Source organism: Mirounga angustirostris, unplaced genomic scaffold, assembly GCF_029215605.1.
Source record: "Mirounga angustirostris isolate CCGP_5_RB_7025 unplaced genomic scaffold, mMirAng1.0.hap1 SCAF_8, whole genome shotgun sequence".
Taxonomy (NCBI): Eukaryota; Metazoa; Chordata; class Mammalia; order Carnivora; family Phocidae; genus Mirounga; species Mirounga angustirostris.
Window position 1 is genome coordinate 42,906,694 of NW_026991716.1, and position 27,456 is coordinate 42,934,149.

The following is a 27,456-nucleotide window of genomic DNA, read 5'->3' on the forward strand; positions in this document are numbered from 1 at the left end:
AAAATGAGGTGTTTTGGTTTTTTTTGTTTTGTTTTGTTTTTACTTTCTCTAAATATCTGATTATAAAAATTGCATGTGCTTACTATAGAAAATTTGGGGAAAAGAACAGAAAATTAATAAAGAAGAAAAAGAAACATACATAAATTCCACCATATCCCACCAAACTGGAAGAAACATTATTTTTATTTTGGCATACTTCTCTTCAGTCTTTTTCCCAAAGTTTTGAGAATTGGGATTATATTGTATAAAGTGTGTAGCGTGGTTTGGTTTTGTTGTTTTTCCTTTAACCTAGTATTAATATTTTCCTATGTCATGGGTAAAAAGGAAAAAAAAAAACAACTCCATTAAATCTTCAGTGTCAACACAGTATTCCACTATATGGATACGCCATAATTTACTTTTTCATTTCCCTAAAACTAGACCTTTACTTATTTTCAATTCTTATTTATTACACATAATGCTGAGTTAAAAGTTTAAGACCTTTGTGCTTAAATCTTTTTAAAAAAAAGTATTTCTGGTTTATACCTTTATGACAGATTCACAAAAATTAAGTTACTGGGGCAAAGGGTATAAACATTTTTTTTTTTTAAAGATTTTATTTATTTATTTGACAGAGAGAATGAGAGAGAGAGCACATGAGAGGGGGGAGGGTCAGAGGGAGAAGCAGACTCCCTGCCGAGCAGGGAGCCCGATGCGGGACTCGATCCCGGGACTCCAGGATCATGACCTGAGCCGAAGGCAGTCGCTTAACCAACTGAGCCACCCAGGCGCCCCAAGGGTATAAACATTTTTAAGCTCAATGCAAAAAAAGGTCAAATGACTTTTTTAGAAAATTAGGCTTATGCCTTTATCTTTAAAAAGGAGACACCTGAAGGAGATTATCAAAACTTTGGGCTGATATCTCATTGAGGATTTAAAGAAAGGGAAGTTACTGCCACAAGCTAAAAACTGCAGTCTTCAGACCAAATTTCACTGCAGGGACAAGTTCTGTAAGCTATTGTTTGTCTTCAGAAAAGGAAAAACTGAAATATTCTAGCCTGTATCAACACACACTGGCTGCTAGGTAGAAGATGTAGGGTCCAGTCTCAGATGATAACAGGTATATTAAGCTTTGGGTGTCTAAAATCTAAAAGACGTTCCTATCCTCCTGATAGAAATGGGATCCTAAAAATACAAGGAGCCGAAAAGCACATGGGAGAAAGTGATAGGAATCTATAAGCAAGGTTCAGATTCAAAAAGGCAGACTTAATTAAGACAAGTTGGTTTTTTTGCCCTCTAATTTTTCAGTAGTCAATGGTCAGAGGAGACATAGAGTCAGTCCCATCTGTCCTGCACAAACAACCAGCCCGGGTCAAGGACACAGCCAAACCTCCCCGAATGCTACCTCCTTGCTTGTTAACTGACATGGGTGAACAAGTCCTTAAAGGTCATTCTCAGGTCTCTGGTGTGTCAACATTCTCCTTTAAATGTGCCAGGGGAGAAAAGGGCAGAGTGGTGATTCTCTCTGAACGTACTAGATCCAATGCTGACCACCTCATTTTTCATAACACAACTAGACCAAATGGCACTTGGTAGACACGAGCTTCTAGAAGCTTTGCACTTTCCCCTCTTTCAGGCAGTGAGGACTGAGAAAGGAAAGGCAGGGGGAGATGTGAGCAAGGAGAAAAGAAGGCTCACCATGGCCATTGCAGTAGTAGATCCACTTCTCCCGGTTCTGGGTTGGGGTTATGGATTTCTTCAGCCCTGCCTTTTCCACAATGGCGCTGGGATCCTGCCGGGGCCCCTTTTTCAGAGTCCTTGAGCTTTTCCGGATACTGCATACCACTATCACCACAAGCACCAGCAGCAGGAAAAGCACAATCATCCAGGGCAAATGTTCATTGATGTCAAAATGCTTGTGTAAGTTCTGTCGGGGGTGACCCCTCTTGAGGCCTTTGATGGGCGTGCTGGATTTCTCACCCCCAGTGGCCTCCATGGATGGCAGCAGCTTCAGGATGTGTCTGTGGTGAGGGCCTTGCTGGTGGTTGACTACCTGGAGGCTTGGGAGGGTCTTGTTCATGCCTTCCTCACCCCTCGCTGAGCTTGTGTTGTCAGGGACTGTCCCTTCCTGGATGCCACTCGGTACCTTTGGTCTAACAGAGGCAGAAGAGTTGGATTCTGTTGAGTTCATGCCTAGAAAAAAGGAGGGGGGAGAGCTTTTCTATATTTGGGGATCTGCATATTCCTCCTCTTCCTGCTCATCTCCAAGCCAGGCCAGATAATAAAAGAAGAGATGGACTTCGGAGCTTAAGAATAGATTATACTGCATACTTTTGTAAAGACTCTTAACAGCACCTTTATGTGGAAAGTAAAAACTAAACTTCACAGCTAAACTCACTTCCTCATGGCAAAACCAACAGCATCCTCACAGATCCAACATCTGAGCTTCACAGCAGGTTCCCCCCATGCTTCACATACACAGCAGACTCAAGTACGTTCAGGGTTCTAGTCAACTCTTAAAATTGTGTCGATTGTTCACAAAACTAGTTCAAATTTAATCCCTTTATTCCTCCTCTCCCACCTTTTGGCCATTTCAAGATACAACGGTAAAATTGAGAATACAACTAAGATAGGGAGAAGAGCTCAAACTCAAATCCAAATCTGACCAGTGAAAGCTTTGGTGAGATGAATCAGTGAATAAAACAAGGCAGGACTTTCTCAGGATCTATTATTAAGAGATAAGTTTTGGGCTGGTGGCTTAGTGGACTTCCTTCAAAGAAGCTTCCACAGCAGTCTTCACTAAGGAGTGTTCATGAAGAACACTTATAGAGTTATAGAGTTATCATGAAGGTCCAATGTAATCACACATGAAGAGTATGTTAGAAAGCACAACTCAAGTTGGCTATCACCTCAAGAAAATTAATCAAAAAGGATCTGAAAATAAAGAATAAATTTTGTATTCTGCCTGAGGCCCCCAAACCCTGAGGACAACCAGGATACTTGATGAAGGGAATAAAATTAAAATCGTGCGAAAAAGTTAAACTTACTATTTTCCAGATGGGAATGCCAGTTATCTTCAACAGGCTACAAACTTGTTCATTTCCCAAAGGTTCTAACTTTCTTTCCCCTTTTATGCCCCACCTTGGTTCCAATATTTATCCCTCCCTTCTAGGCGATCATGGTATTTTCTCCTCTTTTCCTTCCTTCATTCCTTCTGGCTGTGTCTATCCAGGATTGATTCCGTGTTGGAAAGCTTTGAATATGGAAGGAACTTTGAACATCTAAATCACTCATGTATTTGACAAGTTTGAAACCAAGGCCTGAAGAAGTGACTTATATAAGGCCATGCACTGTCCTTATTTCTCTCAGTCTTTCTTTTTAAGCTTGATGCGACCTAGTTTTTTAGATATTTGATCCCCCCTAATGGAAAATCTGAGTCTAAATGTTTCTAATATATCCAGAGAAGACAGATTAAACTAGCCACAAAAATGGAGGCCCCTTCTTCAAGGGGTGACTTTGGAATATACAAAATGGAGAAAACGTCCTTGGTTCAAGCCCATTTTTGGTAGTTCCACTGGGCTCAAAGACTTTTTCAAATAAATAACACGAGGTTAAGTTACCTTTGGGAACATAAGTGGAGGAAGGGACTTCATGGGGCTCCATGTGCTCTGGGTGTGAAAAGATGGCTGTGCCAGGGGCAGGTGAGGTCGGGCTGGAGGACGGAAGTGTGCCACAGACATTGTCTGCTTCCTTGGTCCCCGGCTTGATCACCACCAGGTTCTGACTCAGACAGTTTGTGTATGCTTTGCATTTCATCACACTAGAAGGCACATCAGAGAAGGTACCGCGAGCACACTGCTTACACCGCACGTCCTCGGTCTCTGTCCCTTTCTTCCGCACACCCCAACCCACGGGACACACCGTATGGGGGGCGCAGGTACCATTAAACTGGAACATGCCAGGTGGGCAAGCACATTCTCGGTCAGTCAAGGCAGCACAAGGTAATTTCTCAACCATTGGCCATGGGCATGGCTGACTACAGTCATGGCATTTCTCTATGCCATTCTCATGCCTGGTAAAGGTCCCCACAGGGCAACGGCTACAGACACGCAGGCTCGTGTTGGTACAGTGCTCAGACACATAGGTTCCTGCCGGACACTTGTCACAGGTTAGCACCTGGCCGGTGGCACGGTCAACATGGCGGTATTTGCCAACGAGATTTGGGGCCTTCGGTTCTGGCTGAGCAGTGGTGGTGCTAAGGAATCCGAGCTGAAAGAAATAAAAGGGGAGGGGAAAGGGACAAAAACCAAGAAGGGGTTACACAGGAACAGAGGAGAAGAAAAGATGGAACAATCCCAACACCACCACCATCATTCCCATTAAAGATCTGACCAGTACTGCATCCTCTTAACACTACTAGAGCGACACAGTAGAAAGAAAGACTCCGATTCCATCCTGGGGCCTGGCCTACTAGCTACAAAGCTTTGGTTTTGTTTCATGACCTTTGCCTCAACTTCCTTTTTTTCTGTCTATCAAATGAAGCTGACAGTACTGCTCAAATCGATTATAAAAATCAATTGAGAATATGAACATGTAAGCACTTTGCTGTTCATTTTCAAAATGCTATATAGAGGTGCCTGGCTGGATCAGTTGGTAGAGCATGTGATCCTTGATCTCAGGGTCATGAATTCAAAGCCCCATGTTGGACGTAGAGCTTACTTAAAAAAAATTTTTTTTCCTCAAATTTAAAAACAATTTTTTAAAATGCTGTGTAGAAGTGAAAAATCCTAATGCAAGAAGAAAATAACTTGCTGAATAGCCTGTCTTCCTCCCCATGACACAAATGTTAAATTGCCATCCCTTAGTACCAGGACAAAGCTGAGAAATAGGATGGAATGTGTTCAAGCTGCTTCTGCTAGAGCACCAGATTACCCACATGGAGTTAACTGATAATGCTGGGGTTTTTCAAAGATTTTGTCTATGCAAAAAGCCAAACATCTTTTGGTTTTGGTTTTGTTTTATTTTCAAAACAGAGGCAGGCCCTTGGCATTCTTAATTTGCTTTAAACAACAGAGTTGATGCTTTTAGAGGTATATCCTGTTCACTCAGCCTCTAAAGGCCATGGTCACTGGAGCGTGGACCTGCAGACACCTAGGAAGTCCAGGCACAAAGCTGGGCCCAGCAGGGACTCAACAGAAGTAAATTTAATTCATAGGACAGAAACCTCACCCAGCTAGACAGGATTTTATACTACCTTCCAGACTGGAAACTTGGAAGAAAGGAAATTATATTTGTGGTAGTGAATCCTGAGGTCCTTTTGGAGAGCAGTGGGAAAATGTTTAAGAATGAATACGGAGAGAGCTTTTCTGCATGAATGAAGATTGAGAGGTTCCAAGGATGAAGTTTCCACGGCCTTCTATAAAATGGAGAACGGCTATGTGTAAAGAAAATAGTGGCCGACCCATACTACCAGATACCCATTAGGGCAAGTTCCTTCTAAATTAGTACCAGGAACTAAGAGAATAAAACCAGAATTTCTTCAAAAATTGATCAGAGTTCCTGTCTCCTTAGCACCTTGAAAGTTAACCCAAGATTCAGTTCCCCTCCACCTCAAAATTCAATGATCTGAATCAAAAGTATCTCCCTTAAAGTCCCTTACCCTATCCTAGAGCTGCCTCCAGTTAAACAACAATACTAAAAACAAATTTCTGGCTTGTGAGAATCTATTCATCTTTTCCTTAATGTGAGACACACAAAAAAAGGCTAGCGGTGGATTTTTCTCAGTAAGAAACTTAATGGTATCTTGGACCGGAGAAAAAGAAATCTCCTGCTTGATAATGGCAAATTCTGCACTATCTCACCTTTTCACTTTCTGGCTTTCTTCCCTTATCTTGGTCCTTCTATTTGCAAAATGAGCCCAGCCACCCTCTTCTGCGCCTGGCAGGTGTATTATATGGAAGGCAGAAAGCCACCCCCATCGCCTGGAGCCCAGGTTCCATTCAGCATGTATCTGAGGACAAATCTCCTCCCAGTCTGCTTGACGCCAAGGAGCCACCCAAGAGGTCGCAAAAGCGCCTCTGCTCTGTATTTCTCCGAGTTCCTTTACGTCTAGTTTCTAAGTGCAAAAGCACTTTTAGATGGTCACGGGGTTCTAGAATTTGAAAGATGTATAAATAACCTCCATGGCAGATTATACTTGTGCAAACGAGTTAAAAGCAGAGAAGGCAACAGGAGATCTGGCCAGAGGGCGGTGGTCAGGAACAAACATCACCCTGATGTGCCGTGGGCTCTGAGTCTGGCCCCCTACCTGTGCAGGGAGGCTGGGCAGTCAGCCAGGCACATACCCCGAGCACAGGGTGGTGGCGAAGAGCGGTGTGTGCATGCGCGCATCCAGACATGAGGCTGGGGCTTGTCTTCCTACAGCTTCACTTCCCTCCACAGGGCACACCCTTGTTGGGGATCCATCAGCCCCCTGACTACCAAATTACCAGAGGTCCCCCAGCAGCACACAAAACCCGCCTCCAAATCCCACGGCACCCACACTCTTCCCCACTCATTAAGCAGATTTTTCACTTCTTGGTTCATTGAAAATAACCGATCAAGTTTCTAACTAAAGCAAAGCCCAGGGCTCTTTAACTGCATCATACGAAGTAACCCACTTTAGACAAGGTGGCTCTATAAATGGACCTTTCATTACCACATGTTGCAGGAGGCAATTCCAGCTCCTACACAGAGTTAACAATGATGCCTCAGCAGCTCACCCGGACTGAACACTAGAAAGGAGATTTGTGCAAAAACTAGGCATTACGAATGCACTGGGCAAATATTTATTGAAGACCTACTACGTGTATGCAAGGCACTATGCCACGGGCTGACAACAGAACCTTGTGAACTCTATTCCAGCCGCATGGAGTACACCTTCTAAAGCAGGACAGACAGAAACACCTAATTACATCAGGAATTACTTAATTAGAATTGAGATTACTGATGGGGAGAAACACAAGAGTCCTGTGAGGGGGAGGTTAGCAGGTGCTTCCCAGCTGAGGGACGTTACAGAAGTGTTTAGAGTCGTTCTCAAGGACAGAGAAGCGAATGTAATTCTGGGCAGGGGGAAGGGACGGCAGGTTAGGCAGAGGGAGCCCCACAGAAAATATCTGAAGCAGAATTAAGCTCAGCTCAGGAACTAAAAAGCTTATGTGGCTCTCCCTCAAATGCAACACAGTGACCACATAGTTAAATTTGGAGAGGCTCCACATTTTGATCTTAATCCCAAATCCAAAATTTTGGAAATCCAAACCCAAAAGTCACTCTTCCTTTATATAGGGGGGTGGAGGAGAAGAGATATATAAACACAGTTGTGAATAAAAAAGTTAACTGGCAGCAGAGCAGAAGGTGAAAGTGGTTGGAGGGGAGGGGATGGAAAAAGCCACTTAGAAGGTGAAAGTCAGGGGCAGCTTGGATGAAGGGGTGGCCATGGAAAGAGAAGACAGCAACAGATTTGAGAAGTCAGGGCAGCTAGATTTGCTGAATGATTACCTATGGAAGGAGAAAGAGGAAAAAAATCAATCATCTTCAAATTGGACTCAAGAGAGCACAGGACAGAACACCGTTCTCGAGGCTACCCCTCGAGCTGAGAGGGTGCACTTGTGGGCCCATGGCAGGGTCAAGAGGTAGGGCTCCGAACTCCCCATTTCTGCCTCAAACACAGCAGCTCCAATTTACCAATTTGCTAAGGGAGGGTGAGGGGGGCAAGTAAGAATTCATTTGAAGAAAGGATTACTCCTAAAACAAGTTTGAAAATCACTGCACTTGAGGGACCTACCTCTAAGGTCTACTCCAATTCCAAAGTTAATGGCAAAACCCATCTGAGCTACAAAGCTGGAGGACCTGCTCCTTGGGCTCTTCATCATCACCGAAACTCTCCTGAAGAGAAGAGGTGGCAACATCCCTTTCTCTTAACAGAGACACGGGTGGCACCTGAGAAGTTATTTTCCTAAAGGCTTTTAGTTGCCTGAAGCCTGGTCTAAAACTAGAACTTTTCCTACTAGCCTGGTGGCAAGCCTCTGGTTTCTAAGAAAATTAAAATGATGTATACGTCCTCCCCAAAGACAGTTCTGGGGGTGAAGCAATGGGCTGTTGGGGGGGGAATCAAGTTCAAAAAACAATATTTAAGAATGTTCCCAGGCTCAGTCGGTTAAGTGTCCAACTCTTGATTTCGGCTCAGGTCATGATCTCAGAGTCGTGAGATCGAGCCCCACGTCGGGCTCCACGCTCAGCACAGAATCTGCTTGTCCCTCTCCCTCTGCTCCTCCCCCTGCTCTCTCTCTCAAATAAATAAAAATCTTTTTTTAAAAATGTTCCCTACAAAATGTATAAAACCCAAATGTATAACCCATAACTTGGAAGCTCTCACTCACACCCCTCCTCCCTATTAATATGAATCTACTATATAAGTATTCTCAGCCTGTGGGAGGACCAGACCTGAATAAGAAAGAATACTTGGGCAAAGATTTAGAAAACAAAAGACATGTTTTTGTCCAGTTTTGATCGGCCTTAAGATCAGTTGGACCTTGGGGGCACCTGGGTGGCTCAGTCGTTAAGCATCTGCCTTTGGCTCAGGTCATGATCCCAGGGTCCTGGGATCGAACCCCGCATCAGAGGAAGCCTGCTTCTCCCTCTCCCACTCCCCCTGCTTGTGTTCCCTTTCTCGCTGTCTCTCTCTGTCAAATAAATAAATAAAATCTAAAAAAAAAAAGGATTAGTTGGACCTTGTCTTACTTGCGTGTAAAATTAGTAATGTTGGACTAGGTCACATTGAACTCTACCCTTCAAGGTGTCTGCGACTATTGGTCCAGTTGCACCTTCTCCATGAAGGCTTTACAATTACTCCTAAGACACCCAGATTCCAAGCAGATGAGCAAACTCTTCATCACATTTCCTGTTTCTATTCTTCATTTCGGTGCCTAATTACATCTTGCTGGTAATATTTGTTGATGGCCTCGTAGGTGCATATATTTATCTTCCCATAATGATTATAAGCAGCCCAAGGCCAGGGACAACCGCATAGATTGCATTTCCTTCCTTGCTCAACCACCTCAATAATGAAGACCATGGAAATCATAAACAAAGCAGCCTCTGAGCCAGGGGCCAGCAAACAAAGTCCCACATGCCACTTATTCTTGTAAATAAGTTTTATTGGATGCAGCCATTCATTTAGGTATTGCCTATAGCAGCTTTCACACTATAACGGCAGAGCTGGATAGTTGCAAAAGAGACCATATGGCCCACAGATATAAAATATTTACTATCTGGCCCTTTACAGAAAAAAAGCCAGCCAATACCTGCTCTGAGCAGTCCAAAGAAATGTCAAAAAAATGCCGGGACCAGGAGTCAATTCACAGGAACCCTCAGACCTCCTCTAGAGTCTAGCAATGAGTATTGAGTTCCTGGCTTCCCTTATTCACATTCCAACTCACACACCAAATCTGATCCTTTTATCCCCTCTTAAAACTCAATGGTTTCACAAAGGACTTAGGATGAAATGCAAACTCTTCCAGGGAAAGATCCTCCCTGCCCTCCTCCTCCTAACTCAAAACAGGTTTCACATTCTCCCCTCCCTTGTCTTCCTATATGACTACCATAATTTTAGAGTTGTACATTTATTGGTGTGGTGTGTCTTCCCATCTGGACCACAAGCTCCGTGAGGGCAAAGGAGAGAGTCTGTTTTACATACTGATGCTATCCAAGTCCCCAAGGCCAGTACCCGACTCATGATATACCTCACAGGTGTCTGTTGACTGAATGAATGGATTTGCAGACCATAAATAATCAGAAGCAACAAATTAAAGGGTGATGGTAGAAGAGGTTGCTGGAGCACAAGTATTAGAGCAAGTGTGAGAAAAACCAAAAAGCCTCCACAGTGTAGCCGTAATAATTAAAGGGATAAAGCTGCCTGGCACCCTTCAGGAGAAGGCCAAACATGTGTTTCCCCTCCAGAGACCCTAAGGCCACATCACTGTTTTAACAGAACCATAACCGGTTTACAAGAATTATGCTCAGCAGAGTGCTTATGATGACAAGCACATGTAATGAAGAATTTAAAACAACCCCCTTCGGGGCACCTGGGTGGCTCAGTTGTTAATTGTCTGCCTTCGGCTCAGGCCATGATCCCAGGGTCCTGGGATCGAGCCCCGCATCAGGATCCCTGCTCAGTGGGAAGCTTGCTTCTCCCACTCCCTCTCCCCCTGCTTGTGTTCCCTCTCTCGCTTTGTCTCTCTCTGTCAAATAAATAAATAAAATCTTAAAAAAAAAAAAAAGAAAGCATTAAAATAAAAAATAAAAAAATAAAATAAAACATCCCCCTTCATTTTATTAAAAATGACACTAACTTGATATTTGGAATTGTGAGAAGTATAATGAGATTATTCTTCAGAAGTCATTTATGTTCTGTCCTGGTTTAAACTTCAGTTATTTGGAAAATTTCATTTATCCAGGACACTGATTCCACCGACACTAACAGATAAACCACCAAATAACAGTGTACCATCCCAAACTGTATAGGATGTAGGAGGGCTATAAATACTTGTTGAGTAACCAAAAGGTAAACCCCAGGACAAAGCAAATTTCAAAAGAAGGAAAAGGTAGCTCTAAAATGACCAACTATAAAGGCCTCCAAGTTTTCCACATGCACCATGGTGGCCCTTGTCACAGCGGTCCTGTTGTCATTTGTCCTCTAGGGCATTGGGATGGGACTGAAGACAAGAAGCACCCAGATGTGCTAACACATGTCAGATTGCTGATGCCTATTTATCTTTAACGATTCTCATCCCATGACCTCATCCTTCAAACAAATGGGGAAAAAACTCCCTGCAGTTGATGAGTACAACACATTTATGCCCTTCTTGTTCTGTATCGAATTCCAACAATTTTTCACGGAAAATGAGTAAACTCAAGGCAGTGATAAACTTTTGTCTATTCATAATGGGCAAGCAGGAAGACTGACTGTGACTTTGCTATAGAAAATGTTTAATGGTGCATAAAACTAATATTTTAAGAGGGATCTCAGTTACCGTGATATTATAACAAAGATAAGGCAAGCAAATTATTCCCAGGACAGTGACCATAAAATATGCCACCCGATGATCAAAAGGCAAAAAAGCCAGGCAGGCAAGGCACCCCCAGAATTTCTGACCATTTATTCTGAGAATTACATTAAATTTACAATAACAAGACCCTGACTGCTGGGAGTTCTCCAGATTCCAAGGGAAAAAAAGAAGGGTATAAAAAGGAAAACTCCAACAGAACTGTTCCTACGTATGTTATATAAATTTGGTCAGCTCTTGCATTTCCTATCATCTTCCCTGACTTAAAAAAGGCTTCTGTTGCTAAGGCAAAAGCAGGGACTGCTGTTAATGCCGGAGAATATAAAGAACGCCAAGGCTAGAATGTGCTGACTCCAGGACGGGAAGGAGGCAAGCTCAGGGCACACTGGGAAATTGAAAAAAACAGGCACAACTTAACCCAGATGCTGTCTTCCCTGGAACCTGCAATGCAGAGGAGCAGGGGGTGGGAATCAAACGAAGAATAAAATTTGGTGACACTTGGCACTGAGTCCTCGGACCTCGGACTTCATCGCCTCCGTCCATGCCCACGGCTACTTCTATAAGCTAGGACCCCCACCTACATGGAGAAGCCACATTATAAACTAGACAGTGATAAAGGTTTAGGGGGAAATATTCTTCTGTGCTCACTAAGAATTTATAGAATCTGCATATAAACCAAGGCAAAACTAACACCACCAGCCAGCACAGCAGTTCCGCCAAGAAAGCATCAACCAAACCTATTTTAGCCTGGCATGTGCTCAGCAGGCTCTTCTCTACCAGGTCCTAGCTGGGCGATCTTGGCTAGTGACCCAACCCATGTCCTCCGTTTCCTCATCAGTACAGTGTAGATAATAGTAATACCTACCCTCCTAAGATTGTTGTCAGAACTATTAAGACAGATTAAGCAGGTGGGACATGCGTGACCCAAGTCCCCCATATAGTTTAGTTATTTTAATGATCACTCCTTCTGCTTAGCATATTACTGTAGTTTAGCTTCATTCCCTTGGGATTAGGCAATCTTTTTTTTTAAGATTAGTTTTTTTATTTGAGAGAGAGGGAGGGAGAAGCAGACTCCCTACTGAACAGGGAGCCCAACTCCGGTCTCCATCCCAGGACCTGGAGATCATGACCTGGGCGAAGGCAGACCCTTAACCCACTGAGCCACGCAGGCGCTGGGGATTAGACAATCTTTTAAAACACCCCAATTAAAATGCAAATATCCAGTTCCTGAGAAGTGTATCAAGAGACTCCAGATTTTATTTTATTTTTTTATTTTTATTTTTTTTAAAGATTTTATTTATTTGAGAGAGACAGAATGAGAGAGAGCAAGCACATGAGAGGGGGGAGGGTCAGAGGGAGAAGCAGACTCCCCGCCGAGCAGGGAGCCCGATGCGGGACTCGATCCAGGGACTCCAGGATCATGACCTGAGCCGAAGGCAGTCGCTTAACCAACTGAGCCACCCAGGCGCCCGAGACTCCAGATTTTAAAAAGCTGTCATCCTGAAACATCCCCTACTAGACTTGGAGCCTTCTACAAAACAAAAAATGCAAACAAAATACAGACTGCATGGCGATGAGTTAAAAGGCAAACAAGGGCCAACCAACACTTCAAAAAAGACTTAACAAGGGCGCCTCGGTGGCGCAGTCAGCCGACTGACTCTTGATTTCGGCTCAGGTCATGATCTCAGGGTCATGGGATCAAGCCCTGCGCCTGGCTCTGCACTCAGCCTGGAGTCCGCTTGTGCTCCGCCCGCCACATCTCCCTCTTTCCCTCTCTCTCTCAAATAAATAAATAAATAAAATCTTCAAAAAAGGCTTAACATACAAACAATATGTAGCAAACGAGGAGGCACCAGAGAGGAGAAAGGATTTCTTATTAATAAAGTGCACTTTAGACAAATGGAGCAGAATCTCAGCAAGCACCTTCCAGAGTGAGTTTCCCTGACCGAGTGCCACAGGATGCTGAGGACCTCGGTGTATGAAACACCTTCGAACAAACTCCCGCCAGTTGCCTGCTTTTTTACAGCCCTCAGGTGAAGAACGACTTTCACGTTTTAAGAAAGTTGCAGCAGGGGGTGGGAATCAAACGAAGAATAAAATTTGGTGACACGTGGGAATTTGAAATTCAGATTTCAGTGTCCACAAATGTAGTGTTACTGCAATGCAGCCACGCCCCTTCTTTTAGGTGCCCCGCCCAGAGCTGCATTTAAAGTACAAAGGCGGAGTTGAGTAGTTTCCACAGAGGTCACCAGGCCCGCAAAGCCGAAAATACTATCTAGCTCTTTTTTTTTTTTTTTAAGATTTTATTTATTTGACAGAGAGAGACACAGCGAGAGAGGGAACACAAGCAGGGGGAGTGGAAGAGGGAGAAGCAGGCTTCCCGCTGAGCAGGGAGCCTGATGCGGGGCTTGATCCCAGGACCCTGGGATCATGACCCGAGCTGAAGGCAGTCGCTTAACGACTGAGCCACCCAGGCGCCCCACTATCTAGCTCTTTTTTTTTTTTTTAATTTTTATTTATTCATCTGAGAGAGAATGAGATAGAGAGAGGATGAGAGGGGGGACGGTCAGAGGGAGAAGCAGACTCCCTGCCGAGCAGGGAGCCCGATGCGGGACTCGATCCCGGGACTCCAGGATCATGACCTGAGCCGAAGGCAGTCGCTTAACCAACTGAGTCACCCAGGCGCCCTATCTAGCTCTTTACAGATAAACTTTACCAAGCCCTGGACTGTAAGTAGAGGAAATGCTCCTGATGGCAGCTCTCAGAGGTACAATTAATATTAGCCTGCTGATGGCTCCAGGAGGCCCAGCAGGGGGGCTGCAGAAAACAGTGACTTTGTTGAATCCGGCATCTCCCAAAAGTATTTGGCCATACAATCCTTTACTCACGCAAGATGTATGAACATCCTGCAGAACCCGCGGAAGCAGTTTCCACCACCAACATGATGCTGATGTCCAGAAAAGTCAACAAACCCAACATTAAAAAGATCAGATATAAAATTCCAAGTAACAGGAATTAGGCCATCGGTAAAGAGATCAATTTCTGATTATAAAACAGAACCGATGGCAACAAAGGATACTCTCAGACACAAAAAAGAAGAGGTTTAAGAATGTTAACCTAAATCTTTGATATTAAATGTAATATTAAAAGTAGAGTATAAAAATGTATGCCAGGGGCGCCTGGGTCGGTTAAATGTCCGACTCTTGATTTCAGCTCAGGTCTCGATCTCAGGGTCGTGAGTTTAAGCTCCATGTTGGGCTCCACGCTGGGCGTGGAACCTACTTTAAAAAAAAAAATGTGTGTCATACACAGCTAATAAAAGCTTATCACCAAAAATGTAAAGAATTTATGTAAATGAGGTTAACATAAATTCCACTCGATAGTTGAGCCAGAGGACGACATGAGTAATTACAAAGGTAATTATCACATGGATAAACTTATGACATCCCTAGCAACTCCTGAAATGTACATGTGCACAACCAAGGACCCTTACCTATCTATATTAAAGCAGCACAAATAAATGAAAATGATAAACTCCAGTGTTGGCAGCCTTGTGGGGTAGAAGGCACATTTAGAGTTCCTGGTGGCACTCTAAATTAATTCAGTCTTTCTAAAGACAAGCTGGCAATGTGCTGCTACACCCATAAAACCATTCATTCCTTTCCTGTGACCCAGCAATCCACTTTGGGCAATATACCCCAAATATACCTCACTTCTGGGAACAACCCAAAAGGAAAAAGAGCAATTGATCTGTACAGAGACAACTTCATCAGTGCTGCTGGCTTGCAGAACAATGACAACAACCCAAGCGACAGACAACAGCAGGATGGCTCCACCCACGGCCAACCCGGGGAAGACGGGGGCACGACAGGCCCAAAGCTTGAACTGCAGGAATCACAGGCACCTCAAACTTACTAACACGCACCCAAATTTTGGGGTCCCCACGCCCACCCTTCCCCCAGCTTTGCCCTTCAAAGTAATGAGATCACCAAAGACTCAGCTCAGGAACCAGGGAGTCCGCCTTGATGACCGAGTGAAAGCGGCCGTGCTTTCCTTTGACTCCTGCCCTCTCACGTCTCACTGGCAGTAGACCTTCAAATCTTTAAAATCTATCTAGTCATCCCTGTCTTCACAGCCACCCCCCCCCCACAGAACCATCATCTCCCCCACCCCACCCTGAGCTAACTACAAAAGAATCCAACTGGCCTCCAGCATCTCCACTTCCTCTTTCCAATCTATTCTCCACAGAACTGCCAGAGTGATCTTTAAAAAAAAAATCTCATTAAAGCCATATTATAGGGGCGCCTGGGTGGCTCCGTCATTAAGCGTCTGTCTTCGGCTCAGGTCATGATCCCAGGGTCGTGGGATTGAGTCCCGCATCGGGCTCCTTGCTCAGCGGGGAACCTGCTTCTTCTCCCTCTGCCTGACTGTCCCCCTGCTTCTCTCTCTGAGTGTCAAATAAATAAATAAAATCTTTTAAAAAAATAAAAATAAAAATAAAACCATATTATAACCTTGCCTACAACTGTATGGCCAGCAACATCCTGACATGTTCAGACCTTTGAAGGGCTTGTCTTATCTGGCCCCTGCCTGGCTTTGCAACCTCAATCCACACTCCCTTTGCCCCTGTTCCCTGAGCACCAACCGCAATGGCCTTCTTTCTACTCTCCGAGCACACAGGCTCTTTCCTACCTCTGGCCCACTGTACATGCTGTCCCTTCTCACTGGTATACTCTTCCTTCGGCTCTTCCAGAACATCACCTTTTCTCTCATCCTCGATAAACTATTAAATCCAAAAGCGAAGGATCACGAGTGGCCTTTTACTATCATATACCCAAAGTCCAACATTTTGCAATGCCTGACATTTTGCAATATAATTTAGCAATGCACCAGAAATATTTGTTATACTGAATGAAAAATGTAAATATATCTCTGTAAGATAAAAAAGCTACATAAAGAAAAGCAGAATACAAGCAAGTATGTACACATTAGTTTTAACTGTACACAAATGTTTGTATAATGTCAAAGAATAAAAATGAATTGGGAAGAGAAATTCATATCCACTAGGTTCTTCTCGTTGGCAATTAGCCTGAGTTTAAAATGTTCTTTGTTAATAACTCAAATACCCTTCAGTTGTAGCTCAAAGTATTGAGATGTAGCTCAAGATCCAACTACCCTTTAACCTGTCTAGAATGAATGAAGTTAGTTTAGAGCAAATCCTTCTGGAATTCATTCAACAATCATTTATTGCTTAACTACTATGTGTCAGGGCATCAAGCCAAAAGCACAAAGATGAATAGCACATTGTATGTTGTCTTTAAGAAGCTGAAGTGGGGATAACAACATTGGCCCTAGCATTCAAAATGAGGAATGAAGCACACTCAAACCTTGTCTAATTTGGTATTTTTTCCTGGACCAAATACAGAAGATTCAAACAAAGAGGAGAGAGGGGCCATGGACTCCCAGAAACTCCCAGAAGTAAAGGAAGAGCAAGGAGTGAATAATAACCAGTTAAATTATTCTGGAAACCTGTCACCATGTGCCTTTGAATCTTCTCCATCCCCTGCCCCCCATTTCTCTTAATCCTGGTTATGCCGACCTGGCCATACCTAGGATGAAGTCAAATAATGGTCTCGTCTCATCCTCAAGTTCTCAGGAGAAGTGAGTGAAAACTCCTTGCTAAGCAGAACCCATGTCACACTGTTACTCACTAAGCAAATATTTTTCAGAATGACCCGACTAGCAGGAAAGCAAGCATCCATTCCCTATTTTTAACATTTCAATTTGCAAGAGTATCTTTCCATCTTAACCATGGCACCATCGCCCTTCAGAGGCACACCATAGGAAAATGCTTGCCAGGGCCTCCACACCCTCGGCTTTCAATCCACACACACAGGTTGCTCTCACTTTATAATCGGCTCCTCTGGCTAAACTTCCAAGCGCCATCGTGGAGCCGACCTGCTTCCCGGGGAAAAAGGGAATGTTCAGCTCTCAGGTAGAACCATTCCCTTAACAAGAAACAAAATTCCAGGGGCGCCTGGGTGGCTCAGTCAGTTAAGCATCTGCCTTGGGCTCAGGTCATGATCCCTGAGCCCCGGGGATGGAGCCCCGCATCGGGCTCCCTGCGTCTGCTTCTCCCTCTCCCTCTGCTCCTCCCCCCGCTTGTCCTTGCTCTCTCTCTCTCATTCTCTCTCAAATACACAAATAAAATCTTAAAAAATAAATAAATAAAAAGAAACAAAATTCCAGTAAATTGAGGTTATCTGTCCCCTACCCCAACTTGGCAGAAAAAAAGCAGTGTGTATCAAGCCACTCGGACCTAAGTGTGTGAATGAATCCTCTCTCTGGAAGCTGCCAAATGCTCGACCATAACTTCTCTTACACCTCAAACCCTCATCTATAAAATGGGGCGAAGGCTACTACATCATGGACTTGAAAGATTTACTGAGATCATTTGTAGGAGGCATTCAACACAATGTCAGTGGTAAGTACTCAGTAAAGAGGAGTTTAGTAATTCAATATAAATGATTAATATTAACAGCCATTAATATTCCTCCCCTCTGGGCTCTCAGTGCTGAAGCCCTCTTGAATCCACAGCGGCTCTCATGTGATACCAGGACACACGGACTCACTCCTCTCCCCCTCCTAAATCCATTAAACTCATGTTTCTTCTCCCAAAACAGACCTGCATACAGCTCCAAGCAGCTGATCCGCCAAGCCCTTCTGGTGGCAGAAGAGCAACGGGAAAATTGTGTAAAGATCAGAGAATGAGCCTTTACTAGGACTTCGCTTACGGAGCCCCCTCTCCTTTTTTGTTGTTTTGGTTTTGTTCTTTAGAACAAAGCCTTAGGCATAATTTTCCAATCTTCTAAAGAGGAGATGGGGCTACATATAGCTCAGTACCCTGACTCCTCACCTTACCAGGCCCAGCCCCACCCCACCTGAGGTCCCTCTGAGCAAACTTTCCCACCACTGCAAGCATCTGTCTCTACAAGGCCATGTGCTGACATCTGTGGGAAAAAAAAAATCCAGATAGCCAGAATCCAGGAAGAATGAACCATTCCTGGCGGACTTTCCACCTCTCGAGAAGAATGAGCTCAACAGCCTCAATATAAGCTTTGAATCAACAGCCTGAATATCACCGCACCCCACCTCTCTGCAGCCGAGGTGAGCACACACTCCCTGACATCTGCTGAGTGCCTCCCTGGTTATAACCTCTGCCCGGCCCCTGGACTAGGGCTGGAAATGGGAGCTGGTAGGAAAGCCAGATGGCAGCATACAAGCCAATTTAGGATTCTTGTTTATTTTTTGGTATTTGACAAATACAAACACTGGGACAAGGCCCGTATTTATTCATGATTTGCCCACCCCCATTCCTTAAAAAAAAAAAAAATCAAAGCTCAATAGCCACTATCCCAACAGCAACAAAGCCCAGTGTCCTCACGCTAAACTGGGATTCAATTTGGGGGAACAAGCTGACTCCTATTAAGGCTTCTGTTTTCATTCCATCAAATACACGTATCTGCGCCTGATGGTCCAGACCGAATCAGCTTCAAATGGTCATCGGGCACATGCCCAAAGGCGATGACATACCCTGGGCTCCTCCTGTCACAGAAGAGCAAGCATCCGAGTTTTCCAGGAAGTTGCCGGTGACCCGACCTCCCCAGAATTTGCCAGGCCTGTTTGGGGGAAGAAGGCCAACAGCGTTTAGCGCTTACTGGAAAAGAGACACTGTCGCTTATGCAGTAAAAAGTCACTCAGTTCATACTGGCTCCTGAATAGCCGGCGATGCATCTGACCATTTCCCAGCACCAATCCGTCAATCAACCAATCAAGTTTCCTTAAGCCAAGTATGCTTTATGAACGGCTGGCGGAGTACTAAACCAATTTGCAGCTTGTCTACGGAGTCACCAAAGAAGTTTTACCCCTCATCTTCACAGATGGAGTCAAAGGTGCAGTTCAAGTGTGATGTCTCCACATTCTGATCTACGAATGGACAGAATACACAGACCACCTGTTACTTAGGCCACGCCTCCTCGCCTCTATCCAATCGGGCACACCTGGAGAAGGCGCCTTCTGCAACCTGTCCTGGAAAATGGGGCATTAACTGTTGGAACCACATCCAGCTTGGTAGCCTTTGTGCAAATGTAACCACACTAAAATATGTCCTTTAGCTGGTTGGTGGATCTACGTCTATTTAGTCTCGGGTTTTTTCCTCAATGTAAGGTAGTATAGTATACATTCCATCACAAGGAATTTTTTTTTCTTGCTGATGTGGTTTGCTTGTGTATTTTATTTATACTGGAGGTCTGTCTGTCTGTTTTGGGCTGAACCTAAAGGCGGATTCAGCCATATGCCTTTAGAAACAGTTCAGATGGAGAAAGCTTGATCCTCTACTATACATTTGACAACAGGGATTGGAGATTCATGCGATAAGTCAGAAATCCTGCATTCCAGGACACGTCTGCCCTCCCGATTCTGAGTATAAGTGGCTTTCCCCACCAATGCTAATGCATGTTATTCTGAGACTCGGGAAGGTTTTTCTTCTGCTGGCTTTCAAACCGACTATACTAGCCCAAAGTTACCTTAAGTACTTTAAAGATTTTAACATCAACCACATTTTGTGTATTACTTCGAATACATTCATCCACTGATTCCATGTCTGCTCATGAAACCCAACCGTCACTACTGATAGCCAAGTACGTTTTATGTACCATCAAAACTGTGCCTGTGGGGCAAGATCGAAATCCTAATTCATCCCTCGGTTCCCACTGCCTAGTACAGTGCCCCTCTCAGAGCGGGTGCTCGGTGTAGGTTTGCGAACATGGAACCTTATCCATCATGGTTCCCTTCTCTTCTGACTGCCTCATTGCCACCACTCTATGGGTCCAGGCAAAGCAAGCTCCCTGAGGGCAAAAGACGTCTCTGAGAGTGTCCTGTCATGCTGGACAAGCCCTTCTAGGGCATTTCTTAACACTGGCACAAACTTAAAGGCTTCCCTTATCTTCCCTCCAGACTTTTGGCCTGGAACACATAACATTTTATCTTTCCGTTTGTGGTTTACTTCCCAGTATCATGCAGACACCCCAACTCATCAGAAACAGAAGTACAAGGAGCAAGAACACTTTCTTTCAAAGGCACGCATGTAATTCTAATATTCTGCAACAAACCAAACCACCAGTCTCAACTTCGCTCCAGTGAGCCTTCACTGTTGCTACATTTCATAGTCTAGCAATTTGGAGTTGTGAAATAGGTAATGTGGCACAGGAGGGAGCAAGGGCATGAGCTGAGGAGTCAGGCGCTCCCAGCTCCTGGACCGAGCACCATCAGTGGCGAGCTGTGTGTCCGGGAACGAACCAATGAAGTTTGCCCAGCCTACATCTTCTCATCTGTAAAATGGAGATAACACCTTCCTGCTTCACAGAGTTGTTGGGAGTAAATGAGATACTGTATATAAAGCATCTGACACATAGTAATTTTTATATATATATAAATATACATGACATTGTATGTTAGGTATCATATTTTTTAAGCTTATTAAAGCCATATGAAAGTCGGTCATCATAAGGAAAAAAAAGTGCCAAAAATGATGACAATAACAAATATTGTCACAAAAAGGAAGATACTAGAAAAATGAGAGTAACTGAAAGCCATAATAAACAGGACATTTTAATGAATTTATTCTTTTTTAATCTAACTCTTATATATGGGTGGGGCACTCACTTCCCCACTTCCCACCCCCCACCCGCCCCACCCGTAGTGTTCTAAGCACCTGCCATGCTTAGCTGGGCTCCAGTGCCTGGCGTCTGTCATTTTCACATGGCTAAGAATCCCAATGGGATAAATAATCCTTATACTAATATCATGAGAGCATCATTTTATACATGAGCAATGTCTATCCTGAGGACTGGAGCTTTCAACTGGGGATAGAAAAGAAGAAAAGACATTGTCTCCCCACCCTGGTTCAGGGTTACAGCAAAATCCCTAGTGATCCCTGGTACACCCTCTCCATCACCCTTCAGGGCAACAGGGTCAGCCCCAAGTCATTCCATGGACTGAAATAGAGCCTTTCTATTAGTTACCAGGAAAAGAAGGACTCTTATTTAGTTAACAACATGAGATTGCTTCTAAGCTCCATTACAAATTTCATTTTTTTAAAAGACAGCCAAACTTAAATTCTCAGGTCTTTAGTTGCAAATCTAGTGCACAATTTTTAGATAAACTGAGCTTAATGATTTAAGAAAAGGAACTGGGCTCTTTCTCAGTTGGTTAAAGCAACCTACACTTTCATTACAAGGAGACCTTACTTTGAAACACCTATCTCATGTTCAATTGTAAAATGAATGAAATATCATACTGACTTAAGATTTAATCTAGGAATGGACTCTGGGGGGCATGTAATAATCAGATATGTTGGAGGGAGGGGACAGGCAAGGGGGGGGGGGTAGAGTAGTAGATGGAAGGAGGAAACTCAAGGGTTGATTTAACTCCACTGATGTTAGAGTCAGTGTTCCAGGGACTGAAATGGGTTTCTCTACACACCAACACTGTCAATCCAGGTTCACTACTGGCAGAGACCCCCTCCTTACTGCTCAGCAGCCCCCACACTTGTTTGGAGGATATAGATCGTGATTTTGCCATTACTATAAATGGGCAGAAAAGACTCTCTGAAAGGAGACTGGGACTTGCCTCATTATAAATGCTAACAGCACCAAAGTTTTCTTTAGTCTCTCTTTCCCCCGTTAAAACACACTCACACAGGGAACCAGAGCGTCTGTAGGATGAATTCCCAGGCCATAGCAACTGCAATGCCCTGGGATCTAAGAGATCTTGGCTGACCAGGCATTAAGCCCTTTTTGGGAAGGAGACAGCAAGCCTGCCTTTCCCTTACACAGCCCTGCCGTGAAAATAGGCTCTTGTCTTTTGTTTTTGTTTGGGTTTCAGCTAAGAATCTCTGTCCTCCCTGAAGAGACAAAAAGATAGTCATGGGAAGCTTATGGTGGCTCAAGGGTTTGATCTCAAATAAATTTTCTTCCACGTAACTCGGCCCCTCCCCTTTAACTTTTGGAAAGGGGAAGTGATCTGTGGGAAGTTGGGGATAAGTTCTGGGTCAAGGGTGGTTTCAGGCTTTGACCAGGTAAGGGGCGGGGGTGGGGGGAGAGGTATAGGACACGCCTTGGAGCTGAGTGCAGCTTGAGTGCTGAAGAAGGAACCTGCTCCACTTTGCAGGGTCACCTGCCTGGCCACAGGTAAACGAGGGATAGGAAAGACTGGAGAAATTCATCTTCCTTTATGTGGATCCCTCTCCCCCTCCCCCCACTCCAGTGCCAGCGTGCTGGCTGGCTGGGAGCCGGCGCTTTGGAGGCGCCTGAGAGTGGGTCTAACTAAGGGTTCTTTTTTTTGGCGTGCAGAAACTGGGACCCACCCGAGCCAAGGAGGCGAGGTGGGGGAGGGGCTTTGCGCCCTGCTCGGGAATGCACCGCGCGGACGCACCCGGGTCTCCAGCGGCCGGCGCGCGCGGGTACCACTCTCCCACTGCGGTAGCATCCCGACATGACACTGCAGCTGCAACAAAGCGGCCGCCGCCGCCAGCCCTCGCCGCCCGGCGCGGCAGCTCCGGCCCCACACCACGCGGAGCGGGCAGCAGCCGGTGGCGGGGGCGTGTGCGGAGAGGGGTCGGGGCACCAGGGGTCCGAGTAGGGGGGAAAGCCCTGAAATGCGCAGGAAGCCGGGCGGCCACCTCTAGCGCCTCCTCCAGCGCAGCCAGACTGCGAGGAAAACAGCTCGCCTTCGTTCCAGAGTCCCGGCTGAGCCTGGTGGCCCCCCCCAACGACCCGGTACCTTCCCCTGCTTGCAAGCCCCCCTCCCTCCCCACCCAGCCGGGCCGACCCCTCGCCTCCCCGCAGCCCCCGCCCGGGGACCAGCCCCGCTCCCGAAGAGCGGCGCCTTCGGCTCTGGCGCGGCCGCCGCCCCGGGTCCCCCAGCGCGCTCACCAGGAGAAGAGAGCCCGCGATCATCGTAGCTCCGGCGACGCGGCTGCAGGAGGCGAGGGCGGTGCTGCTGCTCGCGGAGGTCCCCATGGCTGAGCCCGGGGCTCGCAGGGGCGCCCGGGGCGCGTGGCCCCCTGGCAGCTGGAGTCGGCGGCTGCTCCTGCCCAGCGCCGCATCCACCGCCGCCTCCCGGGCCGGGGGCCCATCTACCTCCAACACCCCATGTGCACTGCGGCAGCCGGGCAGCCGGGCAAGGAGGGAGGCGGCGAGGGAGGCTCCGGGGGCGCTCAGCACCTGCCCAGCGGCGCGGCCGCCCGGGCGGGGAGAAGCAGCGGCCGCTGCAGCCCGCGCCTCCCTGTGCTCTCCTCCGACAGCGGCTGCGGAGAACCAGGGAGGAGGGCTGGGCGCGAGAGAGCGAAGGAACAACTTCCCATAGCGAAGCCTCCAGCCACTGCCAACCACCCTCCACCGCTGCCCAGACCGGCCGGCGAGGGACTGAGTCGGGTGGCCGCGGGGCGCGGGGACACACGTGGTGGCGCCGAAGGGGCGGGGGAATCGGCCTTTTGTGATGTCACCCGGGAGGAGGCCGGGCTCTTTGTGCGATCGGAACTGGGAAGGCGTTCCAAGTAGAGCGAGGAGGGAGAGGGTGCCCCTTGGCGTTGGCGGAAGAAATTGCAGCAGCTTATTGACCCCGAGGAACCGCTGCGGAGGTATGCACACCCCTGACCCAAATTTACTTACTTTTTTCTAAGATGATTCTAAGTAAATTGTTTCTGCGACAGGCGCCGTTCTGCTGTTTTTGACGGCAGTGATTAAAAACAGCCGATGACCAGGGAACACTGAGATCAACTGTGTGCCAAAAATATACCGGTGACTTGGTTCTCAAACCTAGAGAGTTGAAAACATATGCATGTATGAATGGTCCCACCCCAGAGATTCTGATTTAATCGAAAATGGAGTGTGGCCCGAGTATTGGGGTTTTAAAGGTTGTCCGGGTGATTTTTAATATGGAGCAAAGTTTGAAAACTTCTAGGCTAATGAATGCAGTTAAGGAAGTCCAGAGTAAGAGTTCCAAACTCAGAGTCCCTGGAGTTGGGTCCGTGGGTGGTCTTTGAGAGGCCTTGGAAATCCTTGAAATGTGTAGGCAGGTGCATCTTCCTAATTAAGGATCCAGTGTTTTGAATCCGATTATCACAGAGATTAAAAAAAAAATTCTTTCCCCCAAAAAGCGTTAAAATTTTTGAGCTGAGTTTCAAATGTCTTTGTGGGTTGTGGGTGGGTAGGAAGGAAGTTAGCACGCTGCTTCAGAAGTAAGAACAACCAGAACATTATCTTGGCTGGTTGACATCTCTTACATTTCTGAATGTGAGCTAGGACCTGGCATCCCTTTCCTTGTTTCACCTGCAGGGAGTCAGTCCCCTGACCATGACCACCATGTCTGGGACAGTGGTGTCCATCATCTAGCTACTGACAGTTCACAGTATGCTATATTGAAATTACCACTTTCACCATGTCAGCCCACCAGTCATTTGTGAGCCCGGGTGATACTGGGCTTAGTCTAACTTCCCAGGACCCTTCTATTTCCATATAAACACACTTTCTCAATTACCAGCTTCAAGACTCACTACCCCAGTACTCCTGAAGATAACCTTCTATAAAATACCAGCGTGAACTCTTCATTTTCTGATGAATATATTGTGCTTTGGCCTTTGTTCTGTGCATACTTCGAAGATGAAAAAAAATATGAAGATTCCTTCCAATCTCTTATTTCAAACATCTATTAGTAAAGAAAAGGATTATCCATAAATATTGAAGTCAGGAAAAGCCATAATATATAACCTCTGGTGAAATCCAAAGAAGTTCTAAAAAATATTATCTCTAAATATGTAGCTTTGGGGAGACCGTAATGTTTGGACTTGAATGTCTCTAGCTACTTCCAGGATTTCAAAAGAGTGAGGGTTACTTATTGGGTCTCCATATATAACAGTTTCAATTATTTCTTTAAAAATTCAAATGACTGGTCAATATCATCATGTTTTTTAAAAAGAACTTACATAGGTGTAAAAAAAAGGGGTGGGTGGAGGGTGAAAACAGTGGTCTGTTAGCTGTGCATTTAACTCCTTACAACCAAACCTACTCGAAGTTGGATCTGATTGATGTGCTCCATGAAGTTAGCAAATTTCAAGTTTAGAATTTGGGTTACTATGCAGGCATGAGGAGTCGTTTCTTAACTATCTCTCTTCCTAATACCCAAAAGAAGTTTGAATTGTGCTTTCACCACTTGGGAATTTTATCATTTCCTGACGTAGTATTGATCACATCAAGTTGAAACTGAATATCCATTTTGTGGGATGAAAAATTCCCTCAATCCTGTTTACCACTAACACTTAAGCAAATGTCCCTCTATACGAGTCATAAATGGATTATGAATAATTTGAATCTATCAGGGTGTGAAACTTTATTACTTTGAATTAAAATATATAAATGCTTTTATTTCACTGTAAAAATTCTTCAACTAGTGATTAACTCATTGCCACATTTTCAATATGGTCACTTAGACATGTTTATTTTCTGGGAAAGGAGGGAAATCCAATAATCCATGAGGATTAGCTTTATCGTATCTTTGCCATTATATCACTCTCCAGCCCTCATCTCCTTACACACATTCCAGCTTTGGGCTTTTTTAAAATTTCTGCCAGTGCTATACATTTCTCCTAGTCTTCTAGTTTCAAAATCATCGTTGATTCCTTTCTCTCCCTAATGTATTTCCAGACAATCTGCTTATTCAATCTTCCAATTTGTCCATTTCTTTGTCTTTCTTTGTCTTATGTAACAAGGATTTAGTTATCCTTTTTTTTTTTTAATGTTTTATTTATTTATTCATGAGAGTCAGAGAGAGAGAGAGGCAGAGGCAGAGGGAGAAGCAGGCTCCCCGCCGAGCAGGGAGCCTGATGCGGGACTCGATCCCAGGACCCCAGGATCATGACCTGAGCCGAAGGCAGACGCTTAACCATCTGAGCCACCCGGGCGCCCAAGGATTTAGTTATCCTTCTTACATATTTGGACACTGGAGAAATCACCAAAGTTACCATCTTGCCTTCAGTTTTGCCTTATACTTTTATTTATCCTGCACACTTTGGACAGTTCTAATAAATTTTCAATTCTCAACAATGTGAGTACTCCGTTTTTATAACGAAAATAGCATTGTCCACATTCTGAGCTGTGACTGCTCTATGGCCAACATCCTGAGCTGATCCTTGTGATGGAATGGCAGGAATTGACAGGAATAGATATGAGCACGCAGAAGGTAAAAGAATCAGCTGAAGCCAAGCTCAGAGGGCAGAAGAGCATGACACTTGTCTAAGCAACAGCAAGATTCTTTCATTGCAACATGTACCAAGTATCTATTATGTGTCAGATACTGCACAAACAATAATAAGAAGTGATCCTGTTTTTGAGTTCACAGTCTCAGGGAGGGGAAATAGTATAGTGGGTGTGGGTAGTAAAGGTTGCTATTGTACCCCCATTACAGGTGCTCACCTCTTTCAACTCTCATGCAGCTGCCTAGAATAAAAGACTACCTTTCCCAGCCTCCAATGCTCCTAAGCGTGCACCAGACTCCTGTTTCTGGCAAGCAGAATGGTCATGTGTGTCTTCTGAAAAACCTTCCCATTGACTAGATCTTAGCTATCCTTCACCCCTGCTATTCAAACTTTACTGAGACCTTCTAATGCTATCTCAATCAATTCTGATCTGATTCTATGTCAAATTTTTTCCCCTTGCTCCTCCTATATATCCCTTCTGCCTCTTACCTATACACAAACCTCATGATTGACATCCCTGCCTCTGGTTTTGCCTGGACCTCTCAGTTCTGCAATAAATCTCTTCTTCTCACCCTAAGGAAAATGAGCTTTTTACAACCCAAGTCTGATCATGTCATTCCCTTGCCAAAAGCCCAACAAGGAACCCTCATTATTCCCAATTTGAAGTTCGAAGTCCTAAAAAAACCTCATATTCTGAACTCTGCTTATGATTCAACCCTCGCCGCTCCCACAAGGTTGAGTAAACATCACAAATATGACACACAGAGCCTTTACTTCCTATACCCAGTTCAGTTTTCTATCCCCATTGTTGCCAAGCCCTACAGACCCCAAGGTCTACATAGTAACCCCATTAGATCACTGTGTTTCTTGACTACCTCGTCCCTGTGATTCTTCCAGACCTTTGTTAGGTCTTGTTTTCTTTTTATTTTCCCTCCTCTGCTTTGGAATTCCTGTGAATCCACCCTTTAAGACCAATTTCAAGTGGTGCTTCATCTAAGAAGCCTTCCGTGATGTCCTCCCTTCACCTTCTATACCCTCATTTGGAAAGACTTAGTTGTTCCT

The 27,456-nt window shown here is 45.1% G+C and overlaps 1 protein-coding gene across 1 annotated transcript in view; it reads right to left on the reverse strand.

The window, feature by feature from the left end:
- Positions 1 to 23,306, reverse strand: part of TNFRSF21 (TNF receptor superfamily member 21) — a 66,087-nt gene extending 42,781 nt beyond the window's left edge. Inside the window, exons 1-3 of the mRNA XM_045866997.3 lie at positions 23,075 to 23,306; positions 3,600 to 4,248; positions 1,678 to 2,172 (exon numbers count right to left, since the gene is read on the reverse strand). Coding sequence (XP_045722953.1) covers positions 1,678 to 2,172; positions 3,600 to 4,248; positions 23,075 to 23,161 — 1,231 coding nt within the window. The 5' untranslated portion in view covers positions 23,162 to 23,306. The remainder of the gene's footprint in view (positions 1 to 1,677; positions 2,173 to 3,599; positions 4,249 to 23,074) is intronic.
- Positions 23,307 to 27,456: the final 4,150 nt, after the last annotated feature.